General features: G+C 37.2%; 1 protein-coding gene across 7 annotated transcripts in view; it reads left to right on the top strand.

Annotated features, from left to right (window-relative positions):
- SUGCT (succinyl-CoA:glutarate-CoA transferase) overlaps positions 1-17,150 on the top strand; it is a 322,387-nt gene that overhangs the window by 268,986 nt on the left and 36,251 nt on the right. For 6 of the 7 annotated variants that reach the window (XM_068201853.1, XM_068201767.1, XM_068201802.1 and 3 more), the window contains one exon: positions 636-699. In XM_068201853.1, coding sequence (XP_068057954.1) covers positions 636-699 — 64 coding nt within the window. Of the gene's footprint in view, positions 1-635; positions 700-17,150 lie in introns of those variants that run through there. The other variant, XM_068201813.1, reaches the window with a different exon arrangement.

Consider the following 17,150-nt stretch of genomic DNA (forward strand, 5'->3'; position numbering starts at 1 on the left):
ACACATTGTTTTCTGGGTGAGATTAATAACAAAGATCTGAAAATTGTGATGAATAATCATCCCATATAGATATACACAGGGCCTGAAGCATGACATACCCGCTCAAAAGAACAGAAAGAAAATCAAAATTATTTAGTCTTTCCAAAATGTTTGTAAAAGCTGTTAAGGCAGCACTTCACAGTATGATCCATCACAAGCTCAAAACTAACAGTGCAAAAACAAACAAGAGAACATAGTTTATCTACAGACCTTTAGTACATATTGCAGGTTAATATGAAAGGGTGTGTAGGATTTAATAGTCATTCTGTGTTGCTGCCAGTTGTCTGTTGGTGGTTGAAAGTGTAACACGCTTGCAGCTCAATTTCTTATGTTTGATGATGACTCTAAGAGCTTAAGATATGTTAGACATGTGTAGTCTTAGTAAAGCATTTATTTAGCTGCACAAATAAGAAGTAGTATCAAGCATCAAAGCTTTTTTTTAACACATTAAGCAGACTACTTCTGTTGTAGCTCCTTGTATATTCAGAGAGTCTGTGAAAGAACATGATAATGTTTATCTCTTTTTTTCCTCTTGAGTTTAGGAACTGATTGTATTTTATATTACATTCATGTTTTGTTTTGTTTTGTTTTCCTAGGTACTGCACAATGGACTTGTGATGGAAATGAATCATCCAACAGCTGGGAAGATAGCTGTTCCAGGTTAGATGTTTAATCCTTTTGCTGAATGAAATGCTACATGACATCCTGAGTGTTTCTGGAACTCAGCTGAGGACACGATGCATCTTCATATTTCACTCAAATGAATAAAATTTTAACCGGGCTGACATTTGTTGGAATGACAATAGTCATTCCAGGAGCAGAAAAATTGGTTAAAATGTGTGTCAGAATAGCTTCTGGTTTTCATTGGTCAGTTGTCATAACATGAATATCAATTTGATAATATTTGCAATTTCCCACTGCTAGAAATGTTACTGCTAAATAATCTACACGGTACGTGAATTTGTTTTTGATTTAGTTTGATTTTGCAAGTTACCCAGGCTTCTTTTAGGGACATTTCTGTTTAAAAGGAAAAAAAAAAAAAAAGACAAAAGAGGAGGGAAATTTGTACTGAAGACTTAATGAAGCTCTGCCATAATGAGGTCTTAAATAACTGTTTTGTACTTCCAAAGAATAGAGAAGTCTATGCAAAAATAATAAACTAGTCTGTCCTCTTTACAGCTCTAAATGGACCAGGAATGGGTGTAGCTTTCCTTCCATTAGTCTTAGTTAGGTAATAGAGTTAGGTACAACCAGAGCCATTATGAATATCTTGCAGTTGGCTTGGTTTTGATAACTGATCCTTATCTGATAATCTGTTAGCAATTGGGTCAAATTTTCTACTTCTCCCTGCTTTTCTTTCTCCCAGGCCACATTGAGAATTGTTTCCTCCTTCATTCAAAGCACTATGTCATGTCTAGTTTTATAAGAACCTCTCCTGACATTGTGATTTTCTGTGCCAGTTCCATCCTCTGACACTGCATCCAATTGTCATCAATTTCAGTTGACTTGAGCACATGTAGTGTTAAAAAGAATTTGACCCATAAAATTTATTTTAATTTTCACATCCTGGAATCACACTGGGATGCAGAAAGAATTATTTGAAAGAAACCAATCCTGTGTTAGGTCATGTTTTCTTCATGAATAGAGGGGGTGTTTGTGTGTGTGGATGTGTATGCTCCATATTTGCTCTTTATCACAGTTTGCATTCCACATTTGGTCTCACTAGATTTGAATGTTTGGTTGACTGTATTAAAAAATGCTTCTCTAATTGCACATATCTGGAAATAGCAATCCTTTAATTTTTTTTTCTTACAGAAAAGTAATCCTGGTTTATTTACCAAAAATGAAAAGACAAATAAAAGGTTTTCCAGTTAATTCTTTTTTAAGAAGTAGAAATAAAAGCCTTACAGATGGTAGAGGAAGTGTGTAAGGTTTTCATGTTGCATACAATTTATAATCTATCTTAGAGAAAGCAAATACTCCTTAAGGGGGTAGCTTAAACTGCAAGAAGAAGAAAGAGATGAAAGGAATGTTCTAATGTCTGTCAGCAGCGATAGAATGTATTGGCAAGAGAGTGATTTTTTACATAGGTAAGCCATAGTACTTCCCAAATCCTTAGTAATTTTTTTTATTTTATTAAACTAGTGACACTGCACTAAACTAAAATAAATCATCTTAGTCTCTAATGGTTTGCCATTTAGATGGACTTCTATGAAGAGTTTCTTGTATTGAAACAGATGGCTGAAATGATTATTGGATATTTGAGCAGGAAAAGTAGAATTCCTTCCTTTCCTGGCATGGGAGGATAAGGAGGGGAGACACAGGGGAGGAAAGGGGGAAGAACACTTCTTCAGTGTGAGCAGAATGGACCTATTGATATCACTGGAAAGACAGTGCATTACACTGTCCCGAAACTAAGGTGAATTTGGCCACTGTTGATGATGGTAATAGAAGTACCCTGGATTTGTCCTGCTTAATGATATATCTGAAGAGTAGAGGGAAGAGTGTGCAAAGAAAACCTACAGTAGATAATTTCTTCTCAATGACAGTTAAGAAATAGAAGGGTTTTTAAATACTTTTTTATGTGGTTTTATTTTAATATCTTGCATTTGGTAGAGAACAAGTTTACTAAGCTCTCAGTTTCTGTCTCAGGATTGCTTATTAAGGAAAATTAAGTTATTAATGTGAATGTTGAAACTGAATAGGCTGAAAATGTTTTTCTTTTAAGAGACTGGGGAGATTCTAATCCCAAAATAAAAATGGGTTGCTGTTATTTCTTAACCATATAAGCCAGATTTTAATGTGCCTTTTAGTAATTGAATTGGACATCACACTTGAGGCTCTTGACAGAGGTCTGGCTTTTGCTGCCAAATAAAGTTGTGAGTGCAGCAACAGGCACTAATTAAGTCGGCCATGCTGGCAGATTTCAGCTCCAAGTATCACAGGTGGCCTCTGTGTCTAGCATATTGATTTGCAGTAGACCTTCTTCAGGCATGTCCCCAGTTTGAGAGTTGATTCAAACCGTGTATGAATCCTCCTTTGGAGATCTGGCAGCTTGAAATTGAGAGCTTTTGCCATTGACATTAGTGTAGGCTACATTTTTTATGTTGGACTAGGTAATTAATACTCCTCCTTTGCTTAAATATATTTTGATATGGTTATTGAATTTGGTTCTTTCCTCACTTTTCCCCCTTGCTGTTTTTGTGATTCCCAGTCTATGATATACCGTGTGCTGATAAGTGCATTATAGGGTGGTGGGAGAAGCTGTACTACAAAGAACATTTTTCTAGTAATTTTCCTTTTCAGAATATATCTTTATGGTAGGAAAGAAAGAAACCTTGCATTTTGATATCTCTTGTTTCATGTATTCCTGAAAAATGTCTATGCACAAATACATTGCATTGCTGTTACTAGTATCAAGATATCTCTGATTCAAGAAAAAATGTGAAAAAGAGAGTTCACTGTGAGTCTGAGTCTAGAGTCTAAGAGTGACTCTATGAAAGATGGTGATAACATTCTGAAGAAACATGTGGTTCTGTGGTAGTTCAGTGGTTTCATTAGGGTAATGTTTCACCTATATAATTCCATACATTCATGTCATGATGTTGTTCTAGAACTGACATATACATACACCTGTCATATCTCCTATAGAATGTGCAACACTATGTGAGAGTCTTGCTTGAGTCATTCTTGCCAGAACTGGTTCATCTGAATGTAGGGCTGAACTGATGGATCTTTTCTGTTTCTGTACCTGAAGGCAACTTAATCATCTTTAGCTCAGGGCAGTGCTCCAAAGATGATCAGGAGCTGGAGCACCTCAGCTGGAAGGTAGAGCCAAGGGAAAAGGCAGTCTCAGGGGCACCTATCAGAAGCCCTTCAGTACCTACAGGAAGATTATCAATGTGAAGAGCTGTGTTCTTCATAGCAGCACATGGTGGTAAGATGACGGACAAGAGAGATTCTTGTATATCATGAAAATCTTATCATGACAACAGTCAGGCAGAGGAGCAGGTTGCCCAGAGAGGTCTGTGTACTCTGTTCTTAGACATTTTCAAGGAACAGCTAGGTAAACCCAGGGCCAACCTGATCTGACCTAGGACATGACTCTGACCTGATACAAGTAAGAGTGGAGTCCTCCTGAAGTCCTTTCCATCTTGGATTATGTTCTTATTCTGTGATTAACATTAGTATCTCTTCCTCAGCTCTATTGTGCTTAGCCCTTTCCACAGAGATCTGAAGGAGAAATGACACACTTTATTCAAACGAGAAATGTAGAGCACAGAAAGTACTCTCAGGGACAAAAAATTAATGTTTTATACAGTGCCAGATTGCAGATGATACTAGATGGCACAGAGACACTACGGGTAAGTGAAGGGACAAAATTTCGAGAAGTTTTAGCATCCGGGTTAATCTTGAACTACTTTGCCAACGAGTAATGGATTTTACAAAGAGTGGTCGTGTGTGTATTTCTGGAAGCCACTGAGTATTCCGAGTGCCAGTATGGAGCACAGTGGGTGCTCTCAATCCATATTGATTACACAGAAACTAATGGATGAAATACATTGTTTCCCAAACCTTTTCAATTACAGTCCCCTTATATGGTTTAGGAAAATAATACTCCCAGCTTTTGCATTATCTAGTCTCTAATGTTGGCTTTTAAGGGCTGCTGGTTGTTTTTTAAAGTTCAAAACAGTGTTTGTAATATTATTTTTTTTAATGAGAAAACCACTATGCATTCATCTGTCCCTAACAAACTAACCTTTTTAGAATTTATTAACTAGCAGGAACCTTTGTGAATTAAATTTCATTTCTGACCCTTTCTAAGCCTTAGCCAACTGGGGATTTGGATGTAAGCTTAGACTTCAGAATCATCTCTGATCAAACAGGAAGCAATATAACTTGAAATTGTGTAAATCACCTCTTCCAGACAAAACAACCATTCTTACTTTTGATAATGTTTATGTTGTATGTTCTTCTCATCCCCATTTCCTGAGTTGATAAACACAATGCCTTTCCTTTGACCCATGATGTGCATCAAGGATGACTTTATTGCTCAGAAAGGCCAGTTTCATACCTGGCTTCATAATTTCCTTCTGTGCTCCTGAGATAAAGTTTTTGGGGGACCATTCCATGCTCAGTTAGGAAAAATAGTGCAGGGTTCCTCCTTGACATAGATTTCTTGGACTGAATTCAGGCAACTTATGTTAATTAATCAACCCACTCAGGAGAAATGTCCCCTTTTCCGGTCTTCTCCTGTCACTGTGCATTACAAATATACCACTGAAACAGGAAAGAATTTTTTTCAGAGGTAGGCTTTTCCTGTTGTGTGTGATTCATTAAAGGGTGTCATGGTTCCATGGAGACTAATTGCTATCAATCTCTTAGAAGAATGCTTTTAAAGAATAAGACAAAGAGACAAGAAATCTAATAGGACTTCCCTATTTTGCAACAGATTTCTTCCTTAACCTTGGACAAATCATTCTGTGTCTTACCAAACTAATTGCAGTTTTTTGGATCTTGGTTAATAATTGAAAACTACTTTGATTCCTCAGGATTCCTCAGGGAAGGAATTTCTTGGGAAAACTCTACTTGTTATTTTAAATATTTGTTTATATTTGTTATGTATGTATTTATACCTATTTTCTTCATGTATGTGGAAGACTAGTTATAGTTAAGGAAACAGTGGTGCATCTATGTATTTGATCAGAGCATTTCACTACAGGGAGCTAATATGTTAGTGTTCGTGGCTGTTAGTGATTCATGCTATCTTTTTGACCATTTACTCTAAGTGTAGTAGAGGAAACTTCAGTAGGTTTATAAAGCAGAGAAAAGTGACTTCCATGTGGAGGAAGTTTGCAGGAAATTAAGGAAGTCTGTACTCCAATCTATTATTTCCTGCAGCTAGGAGATCCTTCAATATAACAACAACAACAGCATAAAAAATCTTAACAATTTTTTTAACATTATTTTTTTGAAATTCTGATCCTGTCTGCTTCTCATTAGGTGTTTATTCATATGTGTGTGCCTGTCTATGTGTGTGTGCATGCATGTGCATAACCAATGTTGATTGAAAAAATTTAATTTCACTTCACTTTTTATAGTACATTGGAGACAAACAGCTTCACCAGCATTACCATTACCTCATTTGTCTTCTTTAGTCATCAGGGCTGACTATTTATGTCTTTTAAATTCATAAAGCTGATTTCAATTTTGAGGAGTCCATGACCATTACAGGAACTTACACAAATAATGTATGACAGCTCACCTAGCTATCCTCAAAATACTCTAAAAAAATTAATAAATATATAAACAGTATATTCATACTGATTGCAAAAGCAGAAAAGAGATGGTGGGAATGGCAAGGAATATGTTGTAGGCTTCAGCATTATGTAGAAAGGCTAGTGCATCTTTTTAATGAGTTAGGCTTTAATTTGGAATCTTTAAAGAATAATTTTAAAGTAAAACATTAATAACAAACCTTTCAATATTTTTGCTCCTCTGCCATATGTTTCCACAGTATCTCTCTACCACATATTTTAAAACTTGTTATACCTTCTGGAATGGTCTTAGTGGCTCAGTTAATACTTTTAAAGTTTTTTTTAGAAAGAAAAGGCAACTATTTCTTACCTAGTACTCAACTTCAGTTGTTGGGGGGAATTAAGAAATAGTGGAAGACTTTTCCATCAGTCTCAAAGTAACTGAGTAATAGTACTGAATGGGACCAGTACTGACTGTGTCACTCAAGCAATGGCTCTCCAGAACTGCTGTTGAGCAGTTCTGTCTTTGAGCCAGACTCTTCTCTCATCAGACCCTTGGTTTCTTTCTTTGTAGGTCTTTAGGATCTGGTAATCAAAGTTGTTTTTCTTTCATTGTGTATTTTTTTCCAGGATCTGGCACTGCTATATTGGGAGGAAAACTAAAAATTTTTTCAGGGGACAAGTGAGGACATTTTTCTGCTCTGTACATAATATATCAAGTAAAGCTCTGGTTGAGGTATTAAATGTTGATATGTAATTATACTTCTAGTTACCGGAGAATATTTTCTTTATATTTTCCTCCATGTGTCCTAAGCTATACTAGGAGTTTCTTTAAACTGGACATAATTCTGATGGAGCGTTAACTCAAGAGCAACTCATTGCTATCACATGGTGGGGGAAGGGAGGGGTAGAAAGGTGAAGTATTGACTGAATAGCCAAATAAATTAATGAGTTTTCCACCAACGTCATTGCCCTAAAATTCAACTTTGTCTAAAATGATGTAGTATTCTCTTCTGTTTGAATGTGTTTCCCACTTATTTCTTTATAAGTAACAATAACTTAGAAAGCAGTTTCTTAACCCTCAATCTGTAACAATCGCAGCCAGGTGCTCTCACAGTTCAGGGTGTGTGATTATAAAGATATGTTTGCATGCCTTGGGTGTGTTGTAAAACAGCCAAATTACGTCAACACCCATAAATTTTTCATATATCTTTATGATCTTTAATAATTATTGGATAAGAAAAGGAATCTACTGTCAGTTAAAAAATAGTGGGTTTCATTAAATGTAAGAATATGTTTTAAAGATTTAGAAAATTTTTCTTAATCCCTAGGATACTGAGTAGACTAATCTTCATTTGTGTTTCCTTCATATCATCTTGACACAAGCCCTGCCTTCCCATCAACAGTAAGAGTGATTTGACTTACCCTGTTTTTTGTGAATCTAGACTGAACAATTTTGTGGTCAGCACTGTGCATTAGGTCATGTGCTTTGTCTTTTTATCACATTGACCATAGAATGTCATCAATTTGCCTCTTTCATGTATGTTTGACTATACTTTGTGTTTTTCAGAAGTCCTCAAGAGATGGAAAATTTGGCAAATATCTGCATCTGTCTTTAAAGGCCTGATTAATTTAATTGTAAATAAACCTGTATCTTCTGTTTAATACAGAAACTATATTTTTTGTGTCTTTCATGGGGTTTAAATACTTTTTGTACCGTGAAAGTACTTACATGACCAAAATTTTATCTAGATAACTTTTTGACAGACTATGTAGGGTATATTGCCCAGATCTTTTCAGGTCCTTTGTGTAAGTACTCTGCAGTTACAGTTTTTAACTCCGTCTCTTTTATTGCAGTCTGTGTATTGTATATATACAGGACAAACGGCAGTTGTATGGAGTGCATCCCAAACTTCCTGACTGGCTCTGGGCAAGTCTCTTAGCCCATGAAATTATGTTTCTCACATCTTCATGCAAAAGGTTGAGATAATATAACTCACAAGTAACTATTTTTTTTCCAAATTATAATATTTATATTTTGTGACATTTGATGCTATTTTTCCTTGTAGTTTATTAAAAGAATCATGGGATAGAAATAAGGGGCAAAATAAGGCTTATACAGTTAGCTTAGCTGTTCAGTTGATTAAGAGCCAACCACCAGAAGATAGAGTATACCGGTTGTACATTAGTTAATTTATCTATAACTCCTGAAGTAGGGAATATGTAAGTCCTTTTAGTCAATGTGAACTTGAAATAATTTTTGTTCCTCTTCCTTATACTTACCACTCTTGCTAGTAAAGACCAGCCCAGAAATTAATGCCATATTACAGCAAAGTCAAAAACTAAAATGGTGATTTTGACCTGAGTCTTGAATATTCCAAACTATGCCTTAATAATTTGGGCTATCAAGAATAAGGCAGTTCTGCCACCTCTTTTGCCCTCTGCCATTTTGTTAACTGTTCGGGAGCTCATTCGTGATTCTGGGAGAGAAAGAAATTCCCAAGAATTTTTCCAAATGTTTTATGACTAGACGTTCCTTTTTTTTTTACTGGACTTTTATTTATCTGCTATTGGTCACCAAATTTGATTGAAATGTTGACATTTTTTTGCTAACATAAAGTTTTTTTTAGGCAAATAAAAATAGCTTGTCCATCCTAACATAGTGTGCAAAAGATTTAAACCAAGACAGAATAGATGTGAACTAGCTTAATCCAGGATCTGTTGAAACACTAGGCATTGAGTCAAGACCTGATTAGAAAAATCTCCCTGACACAGAGTCTCTTAAGGTACAGAACAGAATAAACTAAGAAAACAGAGAATCCCTGTTTTGGCTCTCTGAAACTAGACTGAACAGAGGAAACAAAAGCAGATTACCCATATAAAAAGCAAATAAATATATCTATCAAATGGAATTGATAAATTAATGAATTTTAAAATTTAAGTCCATTGCTTTGAATTAAAGTTATTTAGAGATTGTACCTTTGGCAGGACAATAAAAAATTTTTTGATTTGTGTGTGAGTGGAGTGTTCCTCATTGGTTTTCAACTAGATGCAGAAATGAAACGAAGCAGAAGTTTGCAGATTAGAAGAAGCTTTTTAATATTCTTTGCTGGCTGTTTTTAGAAACATCACAAGGAACAGAAAATGAGGCCCATTTGTGAAAACAGGCAGTACAATTTATAAACATGTGGGGCAAACAAAGTTTTAAAGCTGATGATGCACTAATACCTAATTCCCATCATCCAATTTATACAACACACAACTTCATGCACGCATTTGCTATTTCAAGCCCAGACACAGACATGCAAGCTTGTACACACTCATAGCAATTTATTAGTATTCTAAAGAAATCACAAGATTAGTGCTAAAAAAATTAAGCTACATTGCTTTGATTATGAGATAGATCCCTATATGAGTGAATATACGATGAAAACTCCTATAATTTGAAACATATTAGTTTTCACATTTGCTCATACCTAGGGGGACAGAAAATATTTTAAAAAAAAAGTGCCGCAGATCATTGTCTTGGTAGTATTTACATTTAGTACCTTCTTAAAAGGCTGGAATATGGACTTGTGTTGTCGTTCCTGAAAGGAAAGTTTTACTTTCTGACTTCCTCACTTTCTGACTTCCTCACAAATCAATGTCCCCACTGTATAATTTAGTAGTTTTATCACAAAAGTGAATGTAGCATTTAATGGCTTACTTTTCTACTCCCAGTTTTTGCTTGGACTTCCTGAGGAAAAAACATCAGAAATGTTGACCTGTCCTTTTGCTCCTTGTAGATTCAGGTACCATGCTCTAGCTTTTACTGCCTCTAAAAGTGTTGGGAGAATACGTGGGTAATGTGTAGTTTTGACATGGCTGCATAGCAATGTTGGATTGCAAGAGACCACTTTAACATACCCTTCAAGCACTTTTGTAAGAATGACAATATAGAGAAACCTACTGGAGGAAAACAATAAATTGGGGCAGTAGCTCAGAATATATAAGAAAACCCTTGGTATCTTCCAGTTAAGCCATTTGCCTTCTAAGTGTTACTATTCTGACAGTTCTTAAGCTTTTCAGCATGTTAACTAGTGTGGTGATACCTAGGAGTCATCCTTCCAGTTGACTTCAAGAAAGAAAGCAATACTTTGTTTGCTGCTTTAATATGCCTTTCAGATTTCCACTACTAGAGAGCTTACCACTCAAAGCAGCATCATCCACAACAATATCCATAAGACAATGTTACTATTTCCGTGAATTTGCATTTACTTTTCTACTTTTACATTTTTTGTATTTGTTTTGATTTTTTTTTTAATGTAAAGTTTTCACTCAGGTGCTATATTTTGAGGCACAGCATATACTTCTCATTTTCAAGTATTTTCATATATTGGTATTCATTTCCCCAAGTGTACACAGATATGAATCAAAATGTTTCATTGATTGTATTTAGAACCTATAAGTCTAAAATCTTATCTTACTATTTGAATTTAATCTTGTAGTGGGTACCAGTTACAATGAAATATAATAATATACTTCAATAACATAATTATCCATTACACTTGTATACCACATGTGAATATATTTTAAACTCTTCTACACTTGACAACCCAAGGAAGCTGTTTGGTGTTAAACTGTAGAGAGAGAAGAATTAGGCCATTACAGTGCATATAATTTATAAGCACAGGTGATTCAGAAAATTCAGAAATCTGAATATTTTTTGTTTGGTGTATAAACATTTTTTTTAACAAAATCTTGTATAAAGAAAATTATTGTAATTGAAAACAAAGTTAATCCTTGGTATCATACTGATTTTTTACCTGCTTACCTTTGAACAGTATTTATGGGTAATTGTACTTACCTTTGATAACCAAGAAAAAATAAGTTGAAAGCTAGGCAAAAAATAATTATTTATTTATAAACCAGATTTCAAATATTGGGTACTTTCAGGGAACATACATGATTTGTTGTGAATACATTGTTGATGTTAAATGCCTTAGTAAATTGTGGATAATTTTTAAACTCAGGATGAACGAATTAAACAAATGCAGTCATATTTGCAGTAAGACATGTCCTCAGTAAAAGTGCTCTGCTCTTTTTTGAAGACTATATTTGGAGCTTTGTTATGTAATTTTTCCAAATATACTCTAAGTGATCAACCGAAATGTACTGTAAAATAGGGAACTTAATATATGCAAAACAAAATGAAAAATTCTCATCCATGGTACACTTTGTAATATAGTGACTGATAATTACTCAGAAATATTAAAAGGATCCATTTGTAGAGACTCTTTAAAAAGCCAAGATATAAGATTGAAAGCTCAATCATAATTTAGGAAATTTCTTTTTCTAGTGCTTAATGTCTTTACCAGAAGAGTTTTTAGTAGTTCAGGATTTAGTTTTATATTTGAATAATGTAACCATTACCATCTCCTAACTTGTGAAAAAGAAAGAAGTCCTTCTCCTAATAACCAGGTCATTTGGACCCCACTTTGGAGAGGAAGGACTGTGTTTTGGTTTGCTCATCATACTGGGATCATAGCTGATTTCTACTTCATTGAAGCTTTTAGCTACTTAACTAAGAATGCCTACCCAAAGACACCAATTCAGGCAAGAATGTGATTGTATTTAATTCCAGAGTTACTTCTGGATGCAGATGTCATTGGTGTACAACTCAGTCTTTGTAAGACTTATGACTTTAATTATAGATTGGTCTCTTCCACAGGTCTTGTATTTCCAGTCCTTCCTAATTACTGAAACTGTGAAATAATGAGACATGCTGGTCGAGAAAACCATTTAATCCTGAATTTTAAGATACAATGAATATAAAATTCATTCACAAGTGGTCTTCTTCCACTGGTAACATTCAGCCTATAATAAAACCCCAGGTGATCAAATGGATTAATATCTATGTAGCTGTAAGAGAGCTATATAATAGGAAAAAATGCAGATTACTAAGATGTACCAGAGTACACTTTTATATAACCACTCACCATAGAGGATATTATGTAAAATATCTTTTCTATTGCTATTGCATCTATTGGCAAAAAATGAGAAAATATAGCAAATTAGTTTTTATTTCCTTTGTACTTCTGTTTCAAAGGCTTAAAGGATGGATTTAAACCATATGTATTTTACATTGTGGTTATGTTATCTATATGATGCTGAAATTTATTTAGTCTATGTAAAAAGGTAGATAAGTTTAAATTAATGGTTTGTTTCCATATTTTTCTAATATTGTGTATTAGGGTTTACCGCCTCCACATCCATCCTAGTTTCTTTAGCATGTTCTTTTTTCAGTGATTTAATTTTTCCCAGTCATCTATAATGTGGACACATATGTTCTCTATATATTGTATACTAAAGGAGATCCTGCACAAAAGGATATGCTGAATGTGCCATTTACACTGTCCATTTGGATTAGAAGGAATTAAGTATTTTTACATGAAGGTGTGTTATCCCTTGAGTGTTCCTTCCTTTACTGTGTAAACTAACACTATCATATGTGCAGTTGGTGAAGGACAGCCTGCATGGCAGGGTTCAAAGGGTTATATTGAACAGGGCAACATCTCTCAGGTGACCATCTACCAGTGGTGTTCCTCAGTGCTCAGTTCTAGGGTTCTTGGTTTTGTTCAATATTTTTGCCAATGATCTGAATGCTGCAGCTGATGCAGCTGAGTAAGTTTGGTGGTTCTACCTAACTAGGATGTGCTGCCGACTCAACTGTGAGACAAAAGGTCTTGCAGAGGGATCTGGAGAGATTGGAGCATTGGGAAATCACCAATGACATAAAAAAAAAATCCAAGACTGGCCAGATGCCAAATTCTGCACTTGGAATGGAGTAGACACGAGTCAGAACTGGGAGAGGAGTGGCTGGAGAGCAGCCCTGCAGAAAGGGGTTTGGGAGTGCTGGTTGGCAGGAAGCTCAATGGGATCAGCAGTGTGTGTGCCCTGGCAGCCAAGGGGGCAAACCTCATCCTGGGGTGCATCAAACACAGCACCACCAGCCAGCCAAGAGAGGTGATTATCCCACTGAATTCAGCACTGGTGCAGCCTCACCTCGAGTACTGTGTGCAGTTCTGGGCCCCACCATTTAAAAAGGATGTGAGGGTCCTTGAACATGTCCTGAGAAAGGCACCAAAGCAGGGGAAGGGGCTGGCAGGAGTGTGCTCTGGGGAGTGTTGAGGGCACTGGGCTTGTCTGGTTTGGAGAGGAGGAGGCTGAGGGGGTAACCTCACTGCTCCCTACAGCTTCCTGAGGAGGGGAAAAAGACAGGGAGGTGCTGAGCTCTTCTCAGCCTTGCAGTGCCAGGACATGTGGGGAATGGCTGAAATCTGCATCCATCAGGTGAAGTTCAGATGTGCCATGAGGACACTTTTCTTTACGCAGAAGGTGGTCAAACCCTGAAAAATGCTTCCTGGAGAAATGGTCAGTGCTACATGCCTGTCAGTGTTGAAGAGACATTTGGGCACTTGCCCTTAAAGACATGTTTTAACTTTTATCAGCTCTGAAGTGTAAGGCAGTGACACTAAATGATCACTGTAGATCCCTTCCAACTGGGCTATATTCAATTCTATTTTTATTCCATTCCATTCCATTCCATTCCATTCCATTCCATTCCATTCCATTCCATTCTTCCTGAACCAGGATGTGCTTATCAAATGAATGGTTACCAACCCCTGGGAGCCTTTCTTGAGGCCTGCTCTGGGAGTCTAGAAAGTTTCATTCAGCAGATGAGGGGCATGGGGACTGCCTTTGTGGAACATGACCAGCCAAAATGGCCCAAAGGAGCTCTGACAACAGGCTGTGCTCAGTGCTGCAGAGGAAGATAAAATAAATCCTAGGCACAATTTCTAGTCCACCATGGGCAAAAAAAAAAAGCCATTCTCCCCCAACTTGCAGGGCATGAAAGGCCATCTTCACGGGGCATGAGCAGCAGGCAGCAACTGAGACAAAAGGGACTGAAGGAGCCCTGACCAGTGCCAATCTGCTCTAGGGAAGAGTCCTTTCTGATCCCAGTGCTCGTGATTGGCTATTTCCTGAGAATGCGAGCAAAACCTGTCACCTCCCTGCCCCACAGACTGTTCATACCTTTGAGGCGATGCTCAAACCCTAGTCTGCCCTACTTGGAGCCATCTCAGGGGCTTCCAAGAGTGGCCAAATGTCCCTGGTCTGATCTACTTGGGGACAAAACTCCTTTCCATGTCTGACAGGGCACCTGTGTGTGTGCTTCAAAGCACTGGGACCCGTGGCAGCATTTCTGCATTCCATTTCATATGCCTGCTGTCCCAGGTTCCCCAGGGGATGAGGATGGCTGGCTCAGCAGTGATCCTCAAGATGTTGTTCCCTTGGTTTTGCCACTGCTATCGAGCTGAAAAGGGCTGACAGCCTCAGGCACCTCCAGGGGTTGGTGGGTCATCTCATCTCCTGAGGGGCTTATTATATGATGAAGATGACTGTCACAAATTGGGAATACAGCCCACTACTGCTATTGCCATCACATCCTCTTGTCCCACTAAAACTAGCTGCACAGCTCCTATTGTTAAACACAACCACTGGCCATGCTTATAAATGATGTAAAACACCTTTCAGTCACAGGGTAAAACTTTCAGAGTTAGTTTCTCCCTTTAATCTTTCTAAGAGTTATTTGCCTACCTTGTATTGCAGGAAGATGTTCAGGTCTTAGCTATAACACTGTCAAATCTTTTTTGCCTTTAGCACTTAAGATTAGATGTAATGAAAGACTAAGGAAGGTATTGTTCTTGTCATATTGTACCTTTGTGCCAAAATTAGTATGCAATTCAGACTATGTAAATAAGGGCATTTATATCATATATAAATATGTTTTGTTGTGGTGATGACAAAGATGAAAGGTAGGAGTTTGTTTCCCTGGGAATGCAGAGATATAAAGAGCATACATGATTTCCCACCAATTCACCAATGAACATTTGCTACTACACTGTTTATGATGAGGTTGCTTTCTTGGAAAGGAGTCCCTAATGGTTTTGTGTTCTTTACCATGTTTTTTCTTTACTTCAACAGCTCTTTTCTTCCTTCACCTTAATAATTTATTCCTTATTTGAAAGTGATGGTAGGCCTGCAAGCATTTGTATTGCTCCTTCCATTCGTCATTTTCTTCTGTAGGCCATAAGTTATGGGGCTCAGTTTTTGCCCGCATTCACTCCAGAGGGAAGTTATCTTTCTTGAACCTGAAAAATGAGAAATGTTTGTAGTGGTACAGGTGAGCTCTCATCAGGGCTTTGCACAATGTCTGCCTTTCCTATAGAAATATCTTGCCTGAGACACAAGAATGTATTTGCTTGTGTCTCATTCATAGCTTACAGTCATCCTGTGATCTATTCATGCCTCTGGGAATATTTTCCTACTCTGATAGTTCTACAGTGGAGCAGAAATTCATGGTACTCCACCTGACATGGTGGTACCTGTTTCTGGTCTGCAGTTCCTCATGCAAGGATTGTTTATTGATGTAGGGGATGTCTCTTCTTTCAGAGCTTCAGCTGGTGGGGAGGATGAGGGCTGTAGACCTATACCATGAGACAGAGCTTCTTCTGCCACATGAATGCCATGAAATCCAGAATATGACATGGACAATGAAACTTACAGTTCTTCATGGTTTTCTGAAATCTAAATTCAAAAGATCTGACTATGAACTTCGTTTCTTACATTCTATGACAGCAAAGCATGAAGGATGGAGGCTGAGAAATGCTTTAATGAGGCTTCTACGCATCAGTACCTTGCTGGAGTCAGCTCCACGCAGTCACAACCAGCAGCACAATCCAGCCCTCCACTACACAGCTAAAGTGGTGATGCAGTTAGACTAGATGATTTCTATACGTCCCTTCCAACTCAACTATCCCATTTTGTTCTATTCTATTTTAAAAACCTCTTCATTTACATCTTCCTTAGACCTTCTGTCCACCTGTGTGTCTACTCATCTCCCTCAAAACTTATCTTCTAGCAAGAAAGAAAAGACCTGACCTTTTTATTTCATCAACTTAATTCTACCCTTCCCTTCCAGCCTAGCATTAGTATTATGGATATATTCCACAAGCCGTATTAGATGAGCACCTGACAACAAGACAGCCTTTATGAAGTTTTTATTGTATATTGGTTCTTTGCTTAACACTAGGAATGTCTTCCTGAGCTGTGGAAGGATCTCTTCCAGGCTTTTTCATAGAGACAAAATGCATCATTCTCTCTCACAGTCATTGTGTGTCCAAGATCATCAGAGGTTAAGAAACTGGGTTAGTTTGGCAGATGTTTCTTGTTATTCTGCCAATTAAGTCAACAATAGGTATTCATAATCCTGGGGAGGCTTGGAGGTCACAGAAATTACAGGGCAGGCAGAATAGCTAATGCACAAATAGCTGAAAAAGGAAGCAATCTTTAGGGGATTCCCTCCCACCCCTTTTATTCTGCTTGTCCTAGGGGCTGTCATCAGTCAGTGACATTGTGCATTGGCTTCACCCCTTGGTTCTGGCTGCAGTGTTCAAGGTCCTGAATGGCAAAATATCTGTTTTATTGTTCCAGGGGAGATATTTTTCTACAGTTTGTCTTACACTCAGCTTTCAGTGCTTTCTATAAGAATTGAAACATTTTTCTCAGCAACTAATTTAAAATAAATTGTTGGAATACTTCTTAAGAGAGAATGGGGAGCCACCATGGAATAAAGACAGCAGTTATTGTGAGGCAGCACGTGGTGTAGAGAAGTCATCTGTTACTTTACCAATATAGAGAAACTCATTAGATTCTTATTTTCTGATCTTCTCAAAAGTTTATCATTGCTGAGCAAGACATGGAGCTGCCACAGAGAAGCATGGACTTTGAGAGGAAAAATGGATATGGAGA

The sequence above is a fragment of the Anomalospiza imberbis genome, chromosome 1 (genome assembly GCF_031753505.1).
Source record: "Anomalospiza imberbis isolate Cuckoo-Finch-1a 21T00152 chromosome 1, ASM3175350v1, whole genome shotgun sequence".
NCBI classification, from domain to species: Eukaryota; Metazoa; Chordata; class Aves; order Passeriformes; family Viduidae; genus Anomalospiza; species Anomalospiza imberbis.